Source organism: Palaemon carinicauda, chromosome 40 (genome assembly GCF_036898095.1).
Source record: "Palaemon carinicauda isolate YSFRI2023 chromosome 40, ASM3689809v2, whole genome shotgun sequence".
In the NCBI taxonomy this organism is placed as follows: domain Eukaryota; kingdom Metazoa; phylum Arthropoda; class Malacostraca; order Decapoda; family Palaemonidae; genus Palaemon; species Palaemon carinicauda.
The window spans coordinates 59,974,225-60,001,118 of NC_090764.1; the positions used below are offsets into that span (position 1 = coordinate 59,974,225).

Below are 26,894 nucleotides of genomic sequence, written 5' to 3' on the forward strand. Positions count from 1 at the left end.
AATTTAAGTATTAACTTTGCATAATAGATAATAATCGATGATGGATATAATAGATACTGATGACTGCAAAGCACCTTGAATACAATCAGAATTTATTATTTTGAATCGAAAATAACTTATATTGAGGTAGATGAGGAAGCTATCACATTCTGGCAAAGGGTTTAAAAAATTTGTTTTATTGACAAATCATAGTCTCAGAACGACGTAATTTTCAGAAATTTTGTCATGAAACTATGATATACCTATTTTCCCAAAATGAATTCTCTTATAATTTTTCCTGAAAATATACACGAATAGATGGCATAAGCACGAAATGATTCCCCATTCTAATACCCTGATTGTAAGGTATCAATGATTATATAATTGCTGGTAGCTTTATCTTGAGAAATTAAACAGCTTTGAGATCAACTTCTTATCAATTTGATGCACAAATGTCTTATAATCTTGATTCAAATAGGCTTAGCTTTGTATGATAAAGTCCTTTTTTACAGTGATCAAGTGCCCAAATTAGCCCAGCTATGGGGTGCTAGATGTAGGTCTCTTGACCGGGTAAATTACACAAGGTAGATGGGCGCTTAACAAGCGAAAAATGCATTACTCTCCGTGAAGCTCTAGTTCGGGTTGTTTGAGCAAAAGCTATCCATACCAGTTCGTCAGCCTATCAGGGTAGTAGTTAAACCACAATTTCTACAGCTGGTGCCATGAGTAGGGGAAAGGAAAAACCAAATATTAAAATATCTCGGAAATAAAAGTTTGATTGTCCTTTTAATCACTAACTTATACAGCTGAGGAGCGATACTCATGGATTCCTAAATATTTTCTCTCATTCTTTAGTTTTTTTTTTCCGGAGCTTCTTCCTGCATCCCCTGATTCATTATCTAATATTTGTGTTTCTTTCTATCATTATTTATTCATTTATTTATAAATATTATCTTTAAAATTAATGCCCTTCTGCCTCGGTGCTCGTCTTAGGGCGTCAACTTTGGTTCTTAGCTTCTCACTGTGCCTCCATAAAAGAAATCTCTCCCAAGTGCCAGCAGAAACTTTCACTTGACCATTCCAACTTGGAACTATTTGATATTTGTTTGACACCAAAACAAGATATTTATTAGCTGGATTCCGGAATAAGGCATTTGAAGATCTGTATTTCATTTTCCTCTATCTTAGTTTTTACAATCTTCATCGAAGTAAAAAAAAAAATGCATTGTGAAGCATGCTTCCACGAATAAGTGGTGCCCCTCAGATTTTTATACAATATATATCCCATTCCTCTATCATTATTCCAGTCAACGAAAATATCTTAGTCGATTTTAAAGCAGCTGGTTAAATTGTCCTACAGAGCATTTAACGTATATAGAGGAGTATAAAATATAATGATCAAACTATATGCCGCCGGACAAATGTTGGTATACGGATCCTTAAGGAAGCAAATTCTCCAAACGCCCAGAAGGAATTATAGTTATTTTCCCCCAAAATCACCCATTATTTGGATAAGCATTTGATTCTAACAAAATAATCCCGTTATTTATATCCTGTAATAACTATCTCCAATTTTGCCATTTAGTTTCGATAATTATCAAGTGAATAAAGCACTTACGATAAAGATTGAATTAGCAATGTAGTAAAGATTTTACTATATATGTTTAAGATTTTAGTTCAAATGGCAATGCTAATCCTTCAAGGTCAAGATTGCAGACGGTGAGATGACAAAGCTCAACAATGGGAATGTAAAATAAAGTGGCTTAGAGTCTAAAGACTGAAACGGCGCATACCCCTGAATCTGAATAATTTGGAAAATATTTTACAATAAAGTATCCTCACGTATTACGATATGTTACATTCAATGAATATCTATAAGCTGTAAGTAGTTTTTAGCAGTCAGTTTATCATCTGAAAAATAACGATAAGCTTTTGGGAGCATAATATAATAATTTCTATTGGAAACATTGCATAATATGGACAAACAATATTTTGATATGTATAAATGTCTAAAAGGGAGTTTATGTGTTGTTACATTACTTCATTAACTAGAGTAAGCTCAAACCATTTGATCTCTCTCTCTCTCTCTCTCTCTCTCTCTCTCTCTCTCTCTCTCTCTCTCTCTCTCTCTCTCTCTGAACGTCCTTTATGTGGGTATAACTCATGTATGGTGTTTTTTATTAATATTTTTTTTAACATAGAAACATAACTGATATTACTTTTTTCGTTCATCGGTAACTTGAACAGGACTAATTTTAAAATAATCAAATATAGCTGTTAACGGAGGGAATTGTTTAGCTATGACACTCCAATGTTTTCTACATGATTTTGTGGGTTCATAATATATATATATATATATATATATATATATATATATATATATATATATATATATATATATATATATATATATATATATATATATACATGTATATATATATATACATGTATATATATATATATATATATATATATATATATATATATATATATATATATATATATATATATATATATATATGTATGTATGTATATATAAACATATTGGAGTAGGGAGACGCGTTCTGTTTTTTTTATATCCATTTATTTGCGCCGACGTTTCGTATCAGCTTGATACATTTTCCAGGCTGAAACAATTAAAAATCAATTGTGTATAAGTAAAAAGATACACACAACGTTTACCAACACCAAAATTAAAAAGCTTTTTAATAAATTAAGAATAAAAACAGAGTAAAAACAGAAACAGAACAACAGTGAAAGGGTTTGGAGCGAATATAGAGAAACAAATTAATTCAATAATAATTATAATAATAATAATAGAAAAATATATCATAATAATAATAATAATAATAATAATAATAATAATAATAATAATAATAATAATAATAATAATAATAGAACGAAAAAGACACCTACCCACAGCGGTAGCGTAAAGAGAACTGACATGAAAAATTGTTATGGAAGGGAGTGTAAACAAAACAACAGGTAATTAGGCAATAAACAATTGGGTGGAAGACGACTGGTGGTTGAGAGAAGGTACAGTTAACTTAATCATTATTGATTCAAGGGTGGTTAGTTCGTCTATATGTCGGGTTCTTCCTATTATATTAAAATGACTGGTATCTATGTGTGTTTTGCAAATTTTACTGTGATTTCTTATGTTAGATTGTTCTGGATTTGATAGTCGACAACCCGTTCTATAGCTAATTCCCTGATGAGAGGAAATTCGGACTTTTAGCAGCCTCCTGGTGCAACCGATGTAAGTGCCAAGATCACATCTGGGACAATTATACTTATAAACGACACCGGAGGCAAACAGGGGGCTGATCTTATCTTTGACTTGGAAGAGTGAGCCGATAGTTCGGGGGTTTATGGGAATGAGTTTTAAATTAAGGGCAGGCAATTGCTCACTGAATAGGTTAATGCATGCCCACCTAATTTCCGCCCACTCTTTTATAGACGCTACATAGATGACACTTTCGCCTTGTTCAGATGTAATTACCATGCTGATACCTTTCTTGAGTTTTTAAACAACCAACACCATAACATTAGATTTACGGTTGAAACAGAGACACAGAATTCACTTCCGTTCCTTGATGTGAGGATATCCAAGGACGAGTCTGGCTTTCATAATGGTATTTATAGAAAGAGCACCTTTACTGGCCTGGGGACCAATTTTTATAGCTCATGTTTTTTTAACTTTAAACTGAATTCCGTGTCAACTCTCCTCCATAGAGCCATTAATCTGACATCAAACTGGTCTACCTTTCATACTGAAGTGACTTTCCTTGCTGATTACTTTAAGGATAATTATTTCCCTCCAGCAATTTTTCATAGATCCCTTAATAAGCTACTTAATCTGAAATTCAATCCAACCCCAATAGTCCACAATGTCCCCAAGCTCCGTATGTTTGCTAGATTTCCCTTTCTCCATAATAATAAATTTAGGAAAAAATGCATTAACCTATTCAGTGAGCAATTGCCTGCCCTTAATTTAAAACTCATTCCCATAAACCCCCGAACTATCGGCTCACTCTTCCAAGTCAAAGATAAGATCAGCCCCCTGTTTGCCTCCGGTGTCGTTTATAAGTATAATTGTCCCAGATGTGATCTTGGCACTTACATCGGTTGCACCAGGAGGCTGCTAAAAGTCCGAATTTCCTCTCATCAGGGAATTAGCTATAGAACGGGTTGTCGACTATCAAATCCAGAACAATCTAACATAAGAAATCACAGTAAAATTTGCAAAACACACATAGATACCAGTCATTTTAATATAATAGGAAGAACCCGACATATAGACGAACTAACCACCCTTGAATCAATAATGATTAAGTTAACTGTACCTTCTCTCAACCACCAGTTGTCTTCCACCCAATTGTTTATTGCCTAATTACCTGTTGTTTTGTTTACACTCCCTTCCATAACAATTTTTCATGTCAGTTCTCTTTACGCTACCGCTGTGGGTAGGTGTCTTTTTCGTTCTATTATTATTATTATTATTATTATTATTATTATTATTATTATGATATATTTTTCTATTATTATTATTATTATAATTATTACTGAATTAATTTGTTTCTCTATATTCGCTCCAAACCCTTTCACTGTTGTTCTGTGTTTCTGTTTTTACTCAGTTTTTATTCTTAATTTATTAAAAAGCTTTTTAATTTTGGTGTTGGTAAACGTTGTGTGTATCATTTTACTTATACACAATTGATTTTTAATTGTTTCAGCCTGGAAAATGTATCAAGCTGATACGAAACGTCGGCGCAAATAAATGGATATAAAAAAACAGAACGCGTCTCCCTACTCCAATATGTTTATGCTTGAGTAATTGCTCCTGTCTCCATACTTATATATATATATATATATATATATATATATATATATATATATATATATATATATATATATATATATATATATATATATATATATATATATGTGTATCTATATATATATATATATATGTATCTATATATATATATACATATATATATATATATATATATATATATATATATATATATATATATATATATATATATATATAAATATTTATATATATATATATATATATATATATATATATATATGTGTGTGTGTGTGTGTGTGTGTGTGTGTGTTTGTGTATTCAGTATTTGTAGCGGATATTTGAGACGTCAAATGATAACTGAGAATGAAATATGACGACTCGATTTGTAACATTTCAACGCTTGTGCTAACAAAGACAGCCGTTTACTGTTTTTGATTCACCAAGGTTGGAGAAGGCTCCGCCCATTTCTTAGCAGTAGTAAGAGGAGCAACTCGTTGTCTGTTTTGTCATGGGAACACTAGAGACATCTGACGAAAGATTTCCCCTGAGTGTCGGCGTTCTTTTGATTCTAACTGTACTTCTCAAGCATTACAAAATAAAGGTAATTTAATCTTACAATTGGGCAATAAGAGAAGGGGGAGAGCCAAGAAAGCTGCAATGAGGAAAAACTGTTTGTTGGGGCGAGATTGAAAATTAGGACCAAGATTCAATGGGTTGCCAGTGGCTGACGCCTTTGAGATGAGGAGAGAAGATAGATGAAGACTGAAGATACTCTGCTCCAAAATGGATAGTGGAGAGCGTAAGATACTCGGTCTACGTAATTCTTTTTCTTTCTTTCTCTCTTACTTTATTTACTTATTTTTTTTACTAAAATGCAGGAGAGAACGAGAGGTGAACAAAGCGGGATATCTATTCCTTCTACAATGGGACAATGATGCACAAAGTTATGTTTGATGTTAGAGTCTACATTTGCAATGTTTTTATAAAAGAGAGGCGAAATCGATTTTGGTAACCGTAGTTGGTAATGATATACATAACTTTCATGCTAACGTGGTTACAATATTAATTTTATTTCATTCTTGAACAGAGAGAGAGAGAGAGAGAGAGAGAGAGAGAGAGAGAGAGAGAGAGAGAGAGAGAGAGAGAGAGAGAGAGAGAAATGAGTGTTACGACAATAGTTTAACAATAGTAATTTCTAAATCAAATACAAAAACTGAAGGGTATAAAAAGAAAGTATATTTAATTGTTGAGAACTTTCTGACAGTCACGGCAACAGCGATCAAATCAAACTTACAAAAAAAGGGGGAAAAATAAATTATGAATCCTTCCCAAATTAAAGGTCAATCCTTGCACTCACAAGCAGCTATTTGCCAAAGAAAACTGTATGCCAATATGTGTGACGAAAATTTGACAAATAAAGATAGTTACATGATTGTTAGAAATTAAACTTGCATTCGTCTAGAAATATGAATAAAATTAGTGATGGGATGAAAACTTGAGGGTAAAATTAGTAAGGCGTCTGATAAAAAGGGAAGCGATAAATAAATAAAAGTTATTGAAAAGGAAAATTGAACAAGAAAAAGGTAGTAGACTGGCCAGGGTACCAGTCACCCGGTGAGATACTACCTCTAAAGAGATTTTGAGTCCTTTGACTAGCCTGATGTACTACATTGGACCCCTCTCACTGGTCACGGCTTATTTTTCTTTTGCTTATATATACACAGAATAGTCTGCTCTAATCTTCACACACTCTCCTGTGTCCTCATACACTTGACAACATCGAGATTACTAAAAAATTCTTCTTCACCTACTTTTCTCTTGGTAAGGGTAGAAGAGATTCTTTAGCTATGGAAAGCAGCTCATCTAGGAGAAGGACACTCCAAAATCAAACCATTGTTCTCCAGTCTTGGGTAGTGCCATAGCCTTTGTATCTTGATTCTTCCACTGTCTTGGGTTAGAATTCTCTTGCTTTAGGGTACACTAGGGCACACTATTCTATCTTTTTTTCCTTCCTCTTGTTTTTAAATAGTGTGTTGGGCAGGCTTAACAGAAGGACCATGGATGCCTTGTGGTTTATCGAGAGGTTGTCTCTTCCTTGTCTGTTTCTCTTTATTTTCAAAAGCATCCCTATACTTGAAGTGGCTATTCTGGAGGGTGCTTAGCCTTGTATGGTGTATCGGCTCCGCCATGTTGACCAGTTTCCCGACTTTTTGTCTACAGTGTATGGGTTTAATCACTCATTTATTTTTCTGAACATATTGTTTCCATTATCATTATTGTTAATGTACTTTTCATGTATGATGTATCTTTTTTATTGTCAAATGCTGAACCAATACGTAATAGACTTCGTCAGTATCATCTACTAGATTGCAATATTCGTGGTTTTCATGCAAATATTCAAGACCTTACAGTTACGTCAAGACAGTATGATATTCTTTTGCACTCAGAAACGTTGGTTTCTCATATGAAGCACTCATCTGAGCTCTTTATTACTGGTTGAGGAAGCGAATAATTTTGAATTTGAAACGGGATGCCATTTATAGGCCAGGGAAATGTAGTTGTATATTAGGACTGTGCTTCTCATAATTCCTGCTATGAATGTGGATTGCATGAGTACAGGTAATAAATGTTTGTGGCAAGCATAACAATTTCTATTTTTGTTCGTTCTACCGGAATCGAGACATTGATGATTTTATCTTAAACTGTCTTCTTATCATTATGGCTAAGATGCAAGAAGAGGACAAAAAGGCCTCTTTTCTTTTTGTTGGAGATTTCAATGCTCAACATAGGGTGTGGTTAAATTCTGTTTCGCCTACTGATCGACATGGCTTAAGAACTTTGGACTTTGCCTCTGAATCATAAATGAAGCTACTCACAAGTCTGGTAACTGCTTGGACCATGTATACGCTGACTCCCTTCGTGTTATAACAAGTAAGGTTGTGTTCTCCAGTTGGGATATCTGATCGTTCGTTCGTTCGTAGTATATCAAAGCCAACACTTCTTGTTGGCACGGGCCTTTCCCTTGGTCGGTCCGACGGTAACCTGCAAATTGTAAGGTTGTTAATAATGATATCTGATCATGCCTTGATTTCATTAGTAGTGAAGATTGAGCAGCCTGTCCTGAAGTATCATACTCATGTAAGATATATACAAAATCTCAAGCAGACTGGAATGGCATTTTATGTAATCTTTTTGCCTTGAATTTGTTATAATTGTATAATAGTGTTGATCCTGTTGTTCCTTTGAATAAGAATCTAGTCAACATAATTGATAGGTGTATCCCTTCTCGTATGCTAAGGTACCAAGCGAAAGACAAATCATGGTTAAATGATGATTGTATAAGTGCTTATTTGGAGAAGAAGGAGGCTTATCTTTGGGATGGTAACAGATCAGATTTGACTTGGAATAACTATACACAGCTTAGAGCTTTTGCTCGGAGAGTTTATGCTTCAACTGCAAGGAATACAATTCATTCATAAAAGAAACCCTTTCTGGTACAACCCAGGAACATAAGAGGAGGAGCTACCTTTAAATCTGCACTCTTTGGTGTACATGACTGATGTGTTTGACAGTGAGCAGAGTAAAGAGAAACTTGTTCTTCCTAATTCCTGTTTTCCTGAGGCTAAACTAGCAAGTTTAGCTTTCTGTTCTCGTGGAATTCTAGCTCTCTTGATGGACCTTGATGCTTATGGAGGAGTAGACCCAAAATGGTATTTTTCCTTTGTTTTTCATAAATACTCCAGATTTCTTAGCTCCCAAATTATCTGTTATTTTGTGCAAGTTAGCAAGAAGAGAAGATTTCAGCACTTGTTGGAGAATTGTTAATGTTACTCCACCATGAAAATGTGTTTGTGGTAGCTCAAGTCCAACTGACTACCGCCCAATATCCATAACTCCCATATAATCCAAAGAATTTGAACGTCTTTTGTCAACACGTCTAAATAGGTTTCCTGAAGGTACTCATCTGTTCCCTATTTTGCAATTTGGCTTTCGTAGGGGCCTTGGAGCATATGATCCCCCTCTTACAATCTCCAATGCTTTACAGAAATCCCTGGATTGTGGTCAGGAAGTTCGTGTGATTGGCCGTCATTTTAATGGTGCTTTTGACCGGGTTAATAATGAGTCCCTTGTTTTCAAACTCAAACAGTTGGGTGTGTGTAGGTCTTTTCTTGGCATCATTATTGAATTTATAAATAATAGATTACAAAGAGCTATTGTTGATAGACACCATAGTAAGTATAGGAATGTGATGTCTGGTGTTTTTTAGGGTAGTGTTCTTAGCCCATTAGTTTTCATACTGTATACTATACATATGACATGTGGTTTGGCCTAGAAAAGAAGATCGTTGCATATGCAGATGATGCTACACTCTCGGTATCAATTCCGTCTCCTGAATGTAGATTTGGGGTGGCTGAATCCCTAAATAGAGATCTAGCTAAACTTACATCTGGGATGGCTGAATCTGTTGATAGAGATCTAACTAAAATTAGTGCATGGTGCAAATTATGGGATATGAAGTTAAATCCTAACAAAACTCAAAGGATGATCGTAAGTACGTCAAGGACAGTTGCTCCTCAACATCCAGATCTCAGCATTGATAATGTTTCTTTAACTCTCTATGACTTTTAAGATCTTAGCTGTGATTCTCGACAGCAAATTTACTTTCAAGAAACCTAAGTCTGTGTCTTCTTCAATTGCACAAAAAAATTACTTTTTGAAAAAGTCTTTTAAGATTTTCACTGATCAATCTATTCCGAAGAAGTGTTTTAATTCTTTCATTCTACTTTGTTTCGAGTATTGTTCTCCTGTCTGGTCTTCAGCTGCCTTTTCTCATCTTGATTTGTTGGACAGGAACTTAAGGTCTATTAAATTTCTTATTCCTGATCTAGATGTTAATCTCTGGCACCGTCGTTCAATTAGTAAGTTATGCATGTTACATAAGATTTTTTATAATTCTGATCATCCTTAACAGTCAGATCTTCGCGGACAGTTCCATCCTGTTCGTAATACTAGGCAGGCAGTTACTTCTAATAGTCAGGCCTTCTCCATCATGAGGCTCAATACTACACAGTATTCTAGAAGTTTTATTCCAGCTGTGACCAAGTTGTGGAATGTGCTTACTAATCAGGTAGTTGAATCGGTAGAACTTCAAAGGTACGTAGTTGTAGCAAATGTTTTAATGTTGAACTGGCTGACATAATTCTTTTTATAGTTTATATATAGCATATATGTATTGATGCTGTTACTGTTTTTTTTTTTAATGTTTCTCAGATCGTTTATTTATTTCCTTATTTCCTTATTTTTCGCTATTGGAGCCCTTGGGCTTGTAGTATCTTTCTTTTCCAACGAGGGCTGTGGCTTAGCTAATAATAATAATAATAATAATAATAATAATAATAATAATAATAATAATAATAATAATATCAGAGCAATGGAGGTATAGCAATGATAGCAGAAAATAATAGGACACTGATGTTAATATGAATAATAGGGAATAGTAATAGCAAAAGGCGGGTAACGTAGATAGCATAGTTCATGACAAAAGAGGAAGAAAGTGAGAAGTCATATGAAATGGCGTTATACGAAGATGAGGATAAAACAAATGGCAGCAACTATAGACTCAGCACTTAATGGCCATCCGATCTCCTGGCACTCATTCCTCCATGTCAGCCACCAAATAGCTCAACTAACCCCAACCCCCCCAACCCCCCTTTGCACAATTGTTATTATTGTTATTGCAATCAAGCTAGGTTGACCTTATGTTAGCGGGACATTTTTTTCACGATCTGCGTATCAGGATTAATCCTGCTGCGTATTACCCAGCTGAAGGTAATAAAAATTGGATTCACCCTTGAACTTTCATGCCAGAGAGGGATCAAAGACTAACCTATAAGAAAAGGCTGGACTACTCTGTCAGATTTGAGAGAATGGAAGACTGACAGAGTTAAGAAGCAAAAGGAAATTGGGTGGGCGAATAGATTGCGTGAGTAGGATTTGGAAAGGAAGCTACAAAGATAGCACGGCTGATACGGAAAATAAGTAAAGAAAGTCAACAGGAAATCAGTTCAGGTTTAGGGATACGTGTCAAAATTTCAACTTTTATTGCACTTCAGAAAAATTTTTTTTTTACTTACTTTTTCCCATTATTGTAGTGCTCAAGATGGAAAATCATATGTTGACGTTTTGAAGTCACTGCCAGGCTGTCTCAAAAGATTGCCTTAGCCAGTGTGTCTATACAATATTTTGACATTATAGCCTTCCCAAAATGGCATCTTAGACAACATTATTAGCCATTGATTCAATGTTCTATACTGAATAAATGATAATAACTGCCATAAAATATGACTCCATTATCAATGGAGAAAGGTGAAAGCTTGACTTGCACTGGTGTGAAAACAGTAAATAAAACAACGATAAAAATGAAATTTTGTCACTTAACCTGAAACAACGTCATTACAACAATGATAGTTTAAGGCCATAATGTAACCTTTTAAGTTTTCAGATGTAGCCTAGTGCGAATTTTAGTCATTGTAATATCAATTATAGTAATATCAGGCTTTAATAGTTTTAGCAACACATCGGTAGCTAAATCCTACGCTTACAAAGGTTAAAGTGATTCAACATCAAATAGCTTGAGCTTTACAGGTACCTACTGTAGACGCTGGTAAAAATGGTCATCTGAGGATTTACCTACTTCAAAATATGTTAAGAGAGTAGTGCAAGTTTGTTTTAGCATTTCCAGGTACCCTGTTACCAAACTGAAAGATTAAGAAATAATTATTGATAGCAATGATGATTCGAAGAGTAACTTGGACAGCTCAGACCAAAGGCGAACGTCAACTCCTATGAGCATAATTTCACTGACCAAAAAAGAAAAAAAAAAAGAAAATAAACAGATGGCTGTAGATATTCAAATGAAATTATCTATAATGTTTTAGAGAAAAGGGTCGGAAAATTGTCATAAAATTCCACATTAAATTTCTTGTGCAAACCCATTAACAATTAGACAAAATGAACCTGAAACCTCCTTCTTGGCAGAGGCAAATGATTGTTTGATTTAATATTTTCAGGCATCCTGAAATCTTGGCAGAGCCAAAACAATGGCGAAGGAGATGATATCTTTTTTGTCATTAAGAATAAAAAGTAATGTAAAGTCTGCTGCAATATAAAGATGTTCACAAACAAATAATTAAAGCATTCTTAGTGAAAAAATAGTGCGTACACAAAACACTAACCTAAATCGTACCTGACTGAGAAAATTCAATTCCCAAATTCAAATCTGGACTCGAATTGATCACCAGAAATCGAGATATAGAAAAGCCATGAGATTGGAATTTGAGAAGCCCAAGAAAGTAGATGAGGTCGTTTCCAGAACTGCGGCAAAAGTAAAAAAAAAAAAAAAAATCACATTTAAATAAAAAGGGTTTCACAAATATTGAGATAAATGAACACCAGGTCTTTTTATAGAGAGGACAGTTTTATGTTTTTACTAAATTGAGAAAACAATGTTCGCTTTAACTGAAATATGGAAAGGTTTCTCGAGAGTAGAATATATCGATGATTTGCAAGGCAATTAGGATATTTCTAATAAAACAAATTTGACTAAGATCTCTCTCTCTCTCTCTCTCTCTCTCTCTCTCTCTCTCTCTCTCTATATATATATATATATATATATATATATATATATATATATATATATATATATATATATATATATATATATACATATATATATATATATATATATATATATATATATATATATATATGTATATATATATATATATATATATATATATATATATATATACATATATATATATATATATATATATGTATATATATATATATATATATATATATTTATATATATATATATATATATATACGTATGTATGTATATATATATATATATATATATATATATATATATATATATATATATATATATATATATATACAGTATATATATATATATATACCTCAGTGAAGATAATGCTCATCACCTCAGTGAAGATAATGCTCATCACCTCAGTGAAGATAATGCTCCTCCCCTCAGTGAAGATAATGCTCATCACATCAGTGAAGATAATGCTCATCACCTCAGTGAAGATAATGCTCATTACCTCAGTGAAGATAATGCCCATCACTTCAGTGAAGATAATGCTCATCACCTCAGTGGAGATGATGCTCATCACTTCATTGAATGTAATGCTCATCACGTCAGTGAAGATAATGCTCATTACCTCAGTGAAGGTGATGCTCATCATCTCAGTAGGGATAATGCTCATCACCTCAGTGAAGGTAATGCTCATCCCCTCAGTGAAGATAATGCTCCTCCCCTCAGTGAAGATAATGCTCATCACCTCAGTGGAGATAATGCTCATCCCCTCAGTGAAGACAATGCTCATCACCTCAGTGAATATAATGCTCATCACCTCAGTGAAGATAATGCTCATCACCTCAGTGGAGATAATGCTCATCACCTCAGTGAAGACAACGCTCATCAAATCAGTGAAGATAATGTTCATCACCTCAGTGAGGGTAATGCTCATCCCCTCAGTGAAGACAATGCTCATCACCTCAGTGAATATAATGCTCATCACCTTAGTGAAAGTAATGCTTATCACCTCAGTGAAGGTAATGCTCATCACCTCAGTGAAGATAATATTCATCACCTCAGTGAAGACAATGCTCATCACATCAGTGAAAATAATGTTCATCACCTCAGTGAAGATAATTCTCATCACCTCAGTGAAGGTAATGCTCATCACTTCAGTGAAGGTAATGCTCATTACATCTGTGAAGGTAATGCTTCTCACCTCACTGAAGATAATGCTCATCACCTCAGTGAATATAATGCTCATCACTTCAGTGAAGATAATGCTCATCACCTCAGTAAATATAATGCTCATCACCTCAGTGAAGATGATGCTCAGCACCTCAGTGAAAGTAATGCTCATCACCTCACTAAAGATAATGCTCATCACCTCAGTGAAGGTAATGCTCATCATCTTAGTGAAGCTAATACTCATCACCTCAGCGAAGGTAATGCTCATCACCTCAGTGAAAATAATGCTCATCACCTCAGTGAATATAATGCTCATCTCTTCAGTGAAGATAATGCTCATCACCTCAGTGACTATAATGCTCATCCCTTCAGTGAAGATAACGCTCATCACCTCAGTAAATATATTGCTCATCACCTCAGTGAAGATAATGCTCATCACCTCAGTGAAGATAATGCTCATCACATCAGTTAATATAATGCTCATCACCTCAGTGAAGATAATGCTCATCACCTCAGTGAAGATAATGCTCATCACATCAGTTAATATAATGCTCATCACCTCAGTGAAGATAATGCTCATCACGTCGGTGAAGGTAATGCTTCTCACCTCAGTGAATATAATGCTCATCACTTCAGTGAAGACAATGCTCATCACCTCAGTGAAGACAATGCTCATCACATCAGTGAAAATAATGATCATCCTCTCAGTGAAGATAATGCTCATCAACTAAGTGAAGGTAATGCTCATTACCTCAGTGAAGATAATGCTCATCATTTCAGTGAAGTTAAAGCTCATCACCTCAGTGAATAAAATGCTCATCACTTCAGTGAAAATGATGCTCATCACCTCAGTGAAGGTAATGCTTCTCACCTCAGTGAATATAATGTTCATCACTTCAGTGAAGATAATGCTCATCACCTCAGTGAAGACAATGCTCATCACTTCAATGAAGATAATGCTCATCACATCAGTGAAGACAATGCTCATCACATCAGTGAAAATAATGCTCATCCTCTCAGTGAAGATAATGCTCATCAACTAAATGAAGGTAATGCTCATTACCTCAGTGAAGGTAATGCTCAACACCTCAGTGAAGATAATGCTCATCACATCAGTTAATATAATGCCCATCACCTCGGTGAATGTAATGCTCGGCACATCAGTAAAAAATAGTGCTCGGCACCTCAGTGAATGTAATGCTCATCACGTCAATGAATGTAATGCTCATTACCTCAGGGATGATAATGCCCATCACCTCAGTGAAGGTCATGCTCATCAGTAAAGGTAATGCTCATCACCTCAGTGAAGATAACACTCATCACCTCAGTGCAGATAATGCTTATCACCTCAGTGAAAATAATGCTATTCACATCAGTGAATCTAATGCTCATCACCTCAGTAAAGATAATGCTTATCACCTCAGTGAAGGTAATGCACATCACCTCGGTGAAGGTAATGCTCATAGCCTCAGTGAAGATAATGCTCATCGCCTCAGTGAATATAATGCTCATCACATCAGTGAATATAATGTTCATCACCTCAGTGAAGATAATGCTCATCACCTCAGTGAAGATAATGCTCATCACCTCAGTGAAGGTAATGTTTATACCTCAATGAATATAATGCTCATCACCTACGTGTAAATAATGCTCATAACACCAGTGAAGATAATGCTCATCACACTAGTGAAGATAACGCTCATCATCTCAGTGATGAGCATTATCACCTCGATGAAGGTAATGTTCATCACCACAGTGAGGAAAATGCTCATCACCAAAGTGAAGATAATGATCATCACCTCAGTGAATATAATGCTCATCACCTTAGTGTAAATAATGTACAAATGCTCATCATCTCAGTGAAGGTAATGCTCATCACCTCAGTGAAGGTAATGCTCATCACTACAGTGAATATAATGCTCATCACCTTAGTGTAGATAATGTACAAATGCTCATCATCTCAATGAAGATAATACTCATCATGTCAGTAAAGATAATTCTCATCACCTCAGTGAAGATAATGCTCATCACTCCAGTATCTCATTTTCCTTTGCCTACATGTACACCGAATAGCCTGGTCTATTCTTTCTGCATTCTCCCCTCTCTTCATACACCTGGCAACACTAAGATTATCAAACAATTCTTCTTAGCTTAAGGAGTTAAAGTCAACTTCTGCACTGTAATTATCCAGTGGTACTTTCTTCTTGTTAATACTAGAAAAGACTTTTTAACTATGGTAAGCATCTCTATGAGAAGCACATTCCAAAATTGTTCTCTAGTCTTGGGTAGTGCTATAGCCTCTGTGACATGGGTTTTTTAGAGAAAGAGACATTTTACTTTTCATAATCTCATTTTGTTTACCAAAAAGATTTCCATCCTATGCTCATCCTTCTTTTAATTTCAGTCTCGTGATCTAGGGAAACTCTTAGCCTAGTGTCTGCCCTAATTACAAATATTCATTAACAATGGCTTGTTGTCTTTCTGCATGTTCATTGAACATAATCTTAGTTTTACTCATATTCATTTTCAGTCCTACATTTCTGCTTTCTCTATCTATATATTGTATCATCTTTCGCAATTCCTCCCTAGATTCACTAAACACATCTATGCCATCAGCAAATGTTGTGTTATGAAGGTATTCCCCATTAATGTTAATTCCTACATTTTCCCAATCTAATTTCTTAAAAAAAAAAAAAAAAAAAAAAAAAAAAAAAAAAAAATCTAGGCACGCTATGAATAATTTAGGAGATGGGGTCTCCCTATCTAACTCTTTCTCTCAAAAGGAATTTTCTCCCCATCTTTATGTACTTTTGGGATTGCTGTACTTCCTTTATAGATATCTTCAAGTGTTCTAAAATAAGATTCTTCTTTTCCTTGTTATTGAAGGGCTTTCATTACTGCTAAAGGTTTGACAGAATCAAAAGCTTTCTCATATTCTGTAAATGCCATATACAGTGGATATTCCTATTCTGTTGATTTTTCCATTAGTTCGTTAATTACATGAATATGGTCAGTTGTTGAATACCCACTTCTAAAGCCTGCCTGCTTTCTTGGTTGATTAAAGTATAGGTGTCTTTCTAATATGATCTTTGTAAATATCTTTTATATCACTATGAATAAAACTTATTGAGCAGTAATTTTTCAGGTCTTTAGTCTCCCTTTAGTTCTTTTGTTTACTTTTCAAAATTCAATAAAGGAAATATGTTTGTAAAAGGTAATCCAGTTTTATTTTTTTTTTTCGGTTTTATAATTTTCTGCTAATCTGGCTTGCCCTTCGCAAACATTGCTTTTTATAATGATTTCTACTGCATTTTGAACAATAAATAAAAAAAAAATTAATGCCAAAATAGTTTTACGTACAGTAAAAATACAACACCAATGAAAAATTATATGATTAGAAAAATTATGAAAGGTTCTAATAAAGAAAACTATCACTAATACTACTAATACTGCTACAATTATCATTATTATTATTATTATTATTATTATTATTATTATTATTATTATTATTATTATTATTATTATTATTATTATTATTATTGATGTTGTTGTTTTCGTTGTTATTATTATTATTATTATTATTATTATTATTATTATTATTATTATTATTATTATTATTATTATTATTATTATTATTATCATTTTATATTTTGCCCTTACCCTACTACACTTTCCACCTCTTACAGTTAAAGGTGCAAACAGGTGCTTCCGGCAGCTTCAGGTGGACAAAATGTCTCCCAAAAGACCAAATGTGAACCACTGACAGATTTATCTTTAATGAGAAGCAGCCAGAATTTCCTTGTCACAAGTTGTTTCCTTCTTTGAAAAACAAAAAAGAGTACACCACGAACACTCTCTCTCTCTCTCTCTCTCTCTCTCTCTCTCTCTCTCTCTCTCTCTCTCTCTCTCTCTCTCTCTCTCTCTATATATATATATATATATATATATATATATATATATATATATATATATATATATATATATATATATATATATATATATATATATATATATATATATATATATATATGCAGAAGAACCACAGGGAAAATGAAAATATGAAATATACGAATAAGTCCTGACTAGTTTCGTGATACTTCTTCAGAGGACTGATTTATTGAGAGAGGTTTCTTTACATTTTATAGGGAAAGTAAACTTACGAACATACATATAGAGAATTAGAGAATAATGACACTCCCTTACCAGCTACCTGGGCTGATGAGGTCAGGTGTTAACTGGGCGGAGATCCAACCTCATTAGACACCTGCCAAAAAGGATCATTTCTGGTGGCGGGTATTGTATTGTTACTCTTAGATGTTACATTTACGTTGAAATTTTTCAACAGTTGAGGAATTTCTTTAAAAGAATTACAATAAGGCAGTACAAGTAAATCTAAAGAAATTCCTCAACTGTTGAAAAATTTCAATGTAAATGTAGCATTTAAGAGTAACAATACAATACAGCCTTAATACAGAATTCTCGTGACATTACCAAGGGATGTGTATATCGTATTCTATGCAATGCTTGTGAAAAATTCTATATTGGTCAAACTGGTAAAGCCCTAGAAAAGAGAACTGAACAACATAAGAAAAGTGTCAGATATGCCCAAAATAATAAAACAGTATACTTGAATATTGAATTAGGAATCAGGATCTCAGGAATCGTATTCAATTAATATCATATTTTTTGAAATTCGTGACTGAAAAATCCCTTTTAGGAGGCAATTATGGACTACGGAAAGGAGAGTAAAATCAATGTAAAATTACAAAAATGTCAATTATTACTGGAATAGATATGGTATAAGATAAAATGATATTAGGTCCCTTTTCTATTACCTAACTTTACTGGGGCAAGATATTAATTTTTGCTTGATTTCGTTGATTATTGTTTATGAAATATATTTTACATTTTATTAGATATGACTGACTTTAAGAGACAACTTTCTACATCACTCGGTTTTTCAGTTTTACATTATTGTTCCTGGAACGTCTTCGATATGACAATTAATTACACATTGAATCAACATTAAATTGTTTTCAAGATAACACTTTCAACTGATATTTCACGCCGTAATATTTATATTTTCAAAAGGATTACTCCTCTTACATTTAATATATGTTTTACCTTGTGATGGGCAACACTTTCTTCTTCCAAATTAACCATATCAGTAATACATCTTTCTACCATGGTTTTCTTTAGAAATCGGTACTAGATTTGTTAAACTAACGTCCTACCTAGGTTTTTATCAAAAGAAATTTTATGCAATTCAATGACTGACATCACTGCCAGTTGATTTTCCCCAGTTTCGAATGCTGCAATAATTTCTTTAAATATCTTCAAATTTGTCAAATGTTAGATCTTTACTATTTTCTAAAGGTGTTTTCCTGAAAACATCTGAATTAACCATGTGAATCACCTGACCACTGATTTGATCATCAAAGTCAGTGAAATTACGATCATTATCTTTAGCTTTTAGCCTAGCAACAAAATTTAGAGTACTTTTTCCAACATCAGGCAACACCTGCTCAAACAAATGAAGTTCAAACAGAAAATTAACTTGCGGCTCAAAATGCTTTGACAAAATGTTAACAGTAGCCTGAAATTTCGAGATGTTTTCCCCCCAGTTTCTCAAGTCTTTCTTTGTTTGCAGGAGCTAGCAGTATTAAAAGACTTGATCCTAAGCCGCGTGGCCTCTGAATTAAGCGAAAACCTACGAGAGCAACCAGCTCTCAAGAGAGCCAAGGAGGAGAGCGCAAGGGAGAAGGAGGCTGCACAGGAAGCGGAGGAAGAAGCTGCCATCCTCGCAGAAGTTAAAGCCAAGAGGATGTTTGCTCCTCTCTCTGGCCTGCCAGCAGATATACCTACAATGAAGAGACAGATACGGTACCATCAGTGCTACTTCAATCCAATCTCTTGCTTCAGGTGAGTCAAGGAAGCTATTGAAATTCTTTTTGCGAGTCAAAGCAGGCTTCTTTTTAGTTATTGGGGTGTCCAGGTCATGCACGGTTTCTTAATTTATTCATACGGTTTAATAGAGGATTCAGGAGCGTCTGATAATGGCAAAGCCCAAATGAGTCAAAGTAAGCTCTATGAAACTGAATAAAAGGCTTGGCGAGTCAAAGAAAGTTTAGGTATCTTAAATTGCGCTCTGAGTAATTCAAGGGAAGTTTCATATGAGTCAAAAGGATACTTTAGATACATCATGGGAAAATTTTTCTTCAATCAAAGGAGTCTTTGGGTGAATCATGAAAGGTTTCAGGTGACTCATATGAGGCATTTGGTGTGAGAAAGAGGTCATCAGCTGATTCAAAGAAACCTTCAAATTAGTCAAGGATGATTGAAAATAGATTTTCTGTGAGTCCTTTGAGTTTTGGGGGAATTCTAAGTCTTCATATGATACAACGGAAACTTTATATGACTTAAGGGATGCTCTGTTAGGTAGGACACTGAAGGCTTTAGTTTAAAAAGGCATAAGGTGGCTCAATGTAGTCTTTATGTGAGGCAAGGGAGGCTTAGTTTATGTTAAAATAAGCTTCTGTAGAGCAAAGAGAGAAGCCAAGTGAGCTAAAGAAAGCTTAACATGAGGCATGATAGGTATTTAATGAGTCTTAAGAGGTTTTATTTAATTAAAAAAAGAAAAATTTTCTTCTAAAAAAAAAAGGCTTTGAATTATTTTTAAAAATTCTAGTGGGTTCAAGAAGCTTTCACACAATCAAAAGAACTTCGAGTGAATGAAGAGAGATCAACAGATAAATCAGATAAGCTCAGGGAACGCTTTCATTCAGTTGATCATAGCTTTATTTTGTTAGTGATGAGCCCCTGGCGTTAGGAATAAGGCTTTGGACAAACCAAATGTAGGGAGAATCAACAGAGGCTATCGGTGAGTCAAGAGAGTTCTAAATATGCCGAGAAAAGATTTGCGTGATTCAATAAAAACTTAGCGCATCATGGAAAATTCTAAATGTGCCAATGGATGATTTATTGAATATAGAAAGGTTTTGTGTGAATAAAAATGTCTAAATAGACCAAAGAAAGATTTGGTTGAATCAAGGAACTCTTAAGGCGAGTCACTAAAGATTATAAATGTGCCAAGGAATATCTTGGTTGAGTCAGAGAAGATTTTGGATGTACCACAACGTAATTTAGTTGAATTAAGGAAAGCTTTGGATGAGTCAATAAGGTCATAAATGTACCAGGGGGAATTTAGTTAAATCAAGAAATGTTTTATTATTAAATGAATCAGAGAAGATTCTAAATATGCCTGGTGATGATATGGTTGAGCCAAAAAATGCTTTGGATTAGTCACGGAAGATTCTAAATGTGCAACATTTTGGGTGAGTCAAGAAACATTGAAAATTCTGGCTAGGAAATATTTGATTGGTAAAAGGAAGATTGTGACCAGGGATGAATAAAGGAAGGCTTTCAAAGAGCCATGAAGAATTTCAAATGGGCCAAGGGATCATTTGATTTAAGCAGGGAGGCTTTGGCTGCGTCAAAGAAGAATCGAAATGTGCCATAGTTGAATCAAGGAACAGGGTACCATCTTGGGTTTCCTTTGAATCAAGGGATAAGGAAAATAAAAATCTAAAAGAAGACTGAAACCAAAAAATAAAAGAAGAACACTCTCCCCCCCCCCCCTCCCAATTAGACATATTTACAATGCGTTTTTCCTAACAATGTCAAAAATGGTTTATCTGAATCCCACATTGAAATAACTGCAATAAGCCTATCCAAGCAAATCTCAAAATATCTTCAAGAAGACTGAAAATGCAATTCTGTTAGTCAAATAATACATTACATTACTCTGATGAGATAAAATATTTTCCAAGGACTCAAACCAACTGATTTCACAAAAGAGCTTTGCCCATTTTAAATTCATGAAAATTCTTCAGATCCAGACAAAAAGCCTCCTCTCATTAACATCCTTCCAACAATAAGAAAATGGAGAATGATACAGAGATAAGTAACGTCAGAAAGCGAATTTTTGCATATCAGCACATATTCACCTACAAGTACAATCCGACAACCTTATAAAGGAACTCACATGCTCATGAGTTCTCTGATGCTTGTAGTGCAAGCATTATGAAATTAATAAAAGATCAGCAAATGCCCATTAATTATCATAAATTCTGGATAATTTTTATAGATAAAAAGCAGGTGACAAGGAGATAATTCCAAACTGGAAGAACTGAAATATAAAGGAAATACTTGAAAAACAGCATAACGTTTAGCATCATATTTCAAAGGACATATTTTACATAACTATATCTATTCATCTAAAGATAAGTCACATTTTTTAAGCCCCCCTGACACTTGCACGCATTTGTGGCACGCACTGGCACGCATTGTGGCGTGAAATGGCATGAACGATGAGGGAACTGGCGGGAACTTGACGTGAACGGTGCGTGGCATGCGTGCCGATGCGTGCCATGCGTGCCGAGAATTTTGAAATGTTCAAAATTTGTGGCACGCATTGTCACGCCAAAATTGGCGTGAACGATGCGTGAACGATGCAGGAACTGGAGTGAACAGTGCGGGACGATGCGGGAGGATGCGTGCCAGTGCGTGGCAATTAAATCAATGGATTTATCCCTACCTCCTCATAATCATCAAAGAAAAAATCTGTATAATGACAATATATTCTTTCACCTCTCCCATTTCCTTATTTAATTGAGAAAGAGAGAGAGAGAGAGAGAGAGAGAGAGAGAGAGAGAGAGAATAAGCTTCAATATTTTGATGTATCATAGACTAGGGAACATAAAAATTGATAGCTCTCTCTCTCTCTCTCTCTCTCTCTCTCTCTCTCTCTCTCTCTCTCTCTCTCTCTCGTATTATTATCAGCAAGGATTTGAAGTTCACCAAACAGAGCATAAAAGCTGAAAAGAAAGCACAAAACATAATAGGTTACATAAAGAGACAATTCAAATACAGAGATATAGACACTGTAGGCCTACTACAGCTGTAGGCCTATACAGATACACCATTAAATAAATACATTTCAAATTCATCTATTCCGCTCTTTTATAATATATTTAAAAACTTTTCCTTTATTCTCCTACACATTCTACAACTTTACCCTTTGAGTAAGTCTATCGGCAAAATTGTTAGGGAGAGAGAGAGAGAGAGAGAGAGAGAGAGAGAGAGAGAATTATTGATTTTATAGCACAAAAACTAATGAATGGAATAGTCATCTTTCAATTAAATTCTAAGATAATGTAAAGTGGGTTCCAAATATCTGATCAGCATATAACTGCCATAAAATATTATTTTTTCAGTAAATTATAAAGCTTAAAAATTATTCAAACCAGCTAATTACCTATAACAATAATTAAATAATAAAATATATACTAAATAGAAGTATAATTGTTACAAATATCTATAAAGATAACCCATACATTAATACAGGGGATATTAATCAAAGATTAGCACAAGAATACGCTTTTGATAAAAATCATGTAGGAAGCCCCGTCTTTATATATGATTTGGCCAAGTCGTGAACTGGCGTGAACTGGCGTGAACGATGCGGAAAGATGCGGAAAGATGAGTGAACGTGGCGTGAACTTGTCGTGAACTATGCTTGAACATGTCGTGAACTTGTCGTGAACAGTGCGGGAACCTCCCAGTGCATGCCACAAAAGTGGCACGCATTATGCGTGCCAGTGCGTGCCAGAAATGCGTGCAAGTGTCAGGGGGGCTTAAGACATATGAATGATAGAAAAAAGACGAACTTAAATTTACATTTGGACCCTGATATAAGTAATCAACATTACTTCCAAGATATTTCTCTGGGTAGAGGCATTAACATGGAAACCTGTGTTAGCCTTCAACCAGTTAATCCTGTGATCTGAGTTAATCCATTGGACAGCAGAGGGACTATTAGTGTACCTTTCTGATAGTGTCCTCTTGTGTTCTTTTTTTTCCTGGTGATATGCATTTAGATCTTGGGCCAACAAAAACTAAATGATATTCTGAACATGTCTCACTATATGTCACTACATAATTATTATTCTAACAACTAATTATAACAAATATATTTTTTTCAGTGCGAATTTAGGCTTAAATATACCCTTATGTTTTTTAAAGGGTGATGACATCTAGATATTATTCATGAAATATCTATCGATAATTAAATAAATATAATACATATACATTTAGTTATACATGTATATATATATATATATATATATATATACACCCATACATGAAGTCTGACTTTAAATCAGTTATCCTAAACATTAAATCGAAAAACAATATTTGTATTACATCATTTTTCCAAACCTTACATTGGTTTCTACGTTGAAAAATATCGATCAAGTGCTGTACTTCCCATGGGAACTTCTTTATTTGTGTATCTGGTTTAACTTAATAATAGTTGGTTATAAGTACTTTTTTGTACTCAGTATGTGTATAGGGAACATATAACTCACTTTATAAGGCAAAAATTCCACCTATATCGAAAATCGCCTTACATCGGGTCTCTTGGATCCAATTAACGACGTAGGGCTGGGTATATATATATATATATATATATATATATATATATATATATATATATATGCACACACAAAATAGGAATATATGAAAAAGTGAAGTTGTTTGTTTAATGTGATTGGTACATGACTTTGGAAAAAGTGAAATAAGAAAAGATAAAGATAACCACAGGGATAATGCTAATAATCCTACCTTTATTTCTTTTTTTATTTCCAGGCGAAAGTAAATCTCATGATGGCCGGCAACTCAAGTAGTGACGTCATGTGATCCCGCTAGAAGTATATATTCTACGAGTGTAATTCTTCTCTTTCGTATCATCCATGCCTGTTGTAATCAAATGGCTATGTAAAAAGCCTACTTCATTGGACGGAAATTAGAAAATTCACAGTTTAAAACTTTGTTAAATAAACTTCAAATGGCTTTCAGTTTCTGTATGTTAACCCTTAGTTATTTGATTCACATTTACACTTCATTATTTAGTTCCGATGTACTCTTGTCATCTCTTCAGTGGCTAAGTTTTAAATTTCTCCTTATTCCTCCTGGTTTTTTCAAGCTATTATTATTCTAGGAATATCATTCTTATTCTGGCTGTTATTGAAAATATGACAGATCCTTGACTATCATCATTAGTACCTACATATCCATTTTTTTTTACCATGTTAATATAATTTAATATAATGAAGTACTACTATCTAATTTCGTATTACAAACGACTACCATTTTGATTACATTCTCTTAATTGTGTTTAACACAAGGGCTTACATATATCTCCATTTCATTCTGTGTTAGGAGGGACCTCTTACATACAAGAAATTGCTTATGTTCAAAATAATAGCGATCAAGATATACCTTCAATTACTAATTGCAAGATTTTATTGCACTGATAATCGAAGAATTTACGGCACAACATGCCTGTAGTATGCGATTCATTCATCCTAATAACTTGAATAGTTATCTATTGTTAGGCAGTATTCTCAGTAATCATAAAACGTGCAAATGGCACAGGGGTTAAATGCTCTTCCAAAAATCATTGAAATTAATTCCATTTCTAACATACATTATTGAAATACTGAACTGTGTTTTAAAGCATCTTAAGGTCATTGAGATGCCGATATTGATATAATTAATCCTAGCAATAGGAACTTCACACAAAATATATTCCCGCATCATACTTGAAAAAACAGACACCAACAATATAATGATATGACCTTTAATTAGATAAACAAAAAGTTTACACAGTTGTACATATGCACAATGATACAGTAGAGGGCATACTCCAGGTACTCCTCTGAATGAACAATCTTCTGACAGACATCTTTCGAGATTTCCTTGAATGTTAATGTCAATCAGGTTGCTGAGAAATTTTCTCTCCTCTTTGCCAAGTCACTGAACATATCAATTTATGGATCCGAGAATTAACCCTCACTAGGTGTAAGTATGGCTAATTCTAAATGTTAGTCGTTATCAGAGAATAAGAATTCCACCACATTCTTTCGAACGCGTGGAAAAAAAATAAACTTTGCATTATAATTAAACATCCATTTGCAAAGGAACAATTCTTATCAAATGTAAATGAACCTCCGTGCAGTTTTCTTTGAATGCGATCTCACAACAAAGAAAAATCAAATTAATTTTGAACATTGTAAACTTCTAAGATCATATGGATAAAAATGTAGGAATCAATTAATATAAATTTTCATAACCTATACCAAGCTTTTATTATCTTTTTTTATATAAGTTTTAAATTAATTGGTATGATTGTAAAAAATACTGTATGCAAAAAAAAACACAAGCAGTATTATTTTCTATTTCTTCAAAAATGTAAAATATTTAGTGAAAGGGAAATAACACAAAAACCATTTGTACCCTGAGGCTCTATATTCGCAAGCATACCGTATCAACCATAGTCGACCTCTTTAGTTTGTAATATTTCAATAGCCCAAAAATCACTAAAATTCATTATGAACTTTTCCTTCTTTGCCATTAAAGGATTCAATTTCTGTGAAAGGTGAATTTAATTCCAAATTATCAACATTATATTACTTTGGAAAATTATCATCATAAATATAAGAAGCACTGAGAAGTTATATTACGGAATGACCAGACTTTTAAGAGCACGTGAAATTGTTTGTGTGTGTAAAAACAGTGTTTATGGCAAGGTTACATTGATGGAATTTTATATTCATATAGCTAATAGCATGTTCTCATTGTCAGTCTAAAACAGAATTCAATAGCCTCAAACATTCTACCGAATAAATTCATCCAAGCTAAAACTTATTTTACTTGCTCTTCACAACGTAAACGTAATTCGATATGCTTTAATAAAATTCGAAGGTAAAATCTAGCAGTCTTTGGCGAACTGTTAGTAACAATTCCAGTGTTTCTCTTCAATTGACGAACAAAAATGTGTGTAAAGCATAAACGTTGTTCTAAGGACTATCAATAAAAATACTGAAATAACTCTTAGGAGTGTAAAACTTGTGGTAACATTTGATAACTATTGGAAAAAAAAATCAATTAAATGAGAAGTGTCCAGTTTATAAAATCTTGAATTTACTTAAAAGTCCAATTAATTCGTAAAGTTTGAATTACATTTTAAGGGTTGCACCCCAAAGCTTTATTCTACCTTCAAGGCTGTTCATTTGAAAACGAATAGAACACAGTCCAAGCCCTAAATTACCTTTTAGGTCTATTATTGTACTCTGGCATAAAAACGTAAAGCCTACAATAGAATCTAAGAAGGCCCAACCTAAAAGGTTTGGGTTAAAATATGAATAATTCAAATGACCTCTGACGACTGTCAATGCTGAACAA

General features: G+C 33.9%; 1 protein-coding gene across 1 annotated transcript in view; it reads left to right on the forward strand.

Moving 5' to 3' along the window:
- AstC (Allatostatin C) overlaps positions 1 to 26,345 on the forward strand; it is a 142,954-nt gene extending 116,609 nt beyond the window's left edge. Inside the window, exons 2-3 of the mRNA XM_068364031.1 lie at positions 19,240 to 19,511; positions 24,297 to 26,345. Of these exons, the coding sequence (XP_068220132.1) occupies positions 19,240 to 19,511; positions 24,297 to 24,306 (282 nt within the window). The 3' untranslated portion in view covers positions 24,307 to 26,345. The remainder of the gene's footprint in view (positions 1 to 19,239; positions 19,512 to 24,296) is intronic.
- Positions 26,346 to 26,894: the final 549 nt, after the last annotated feature.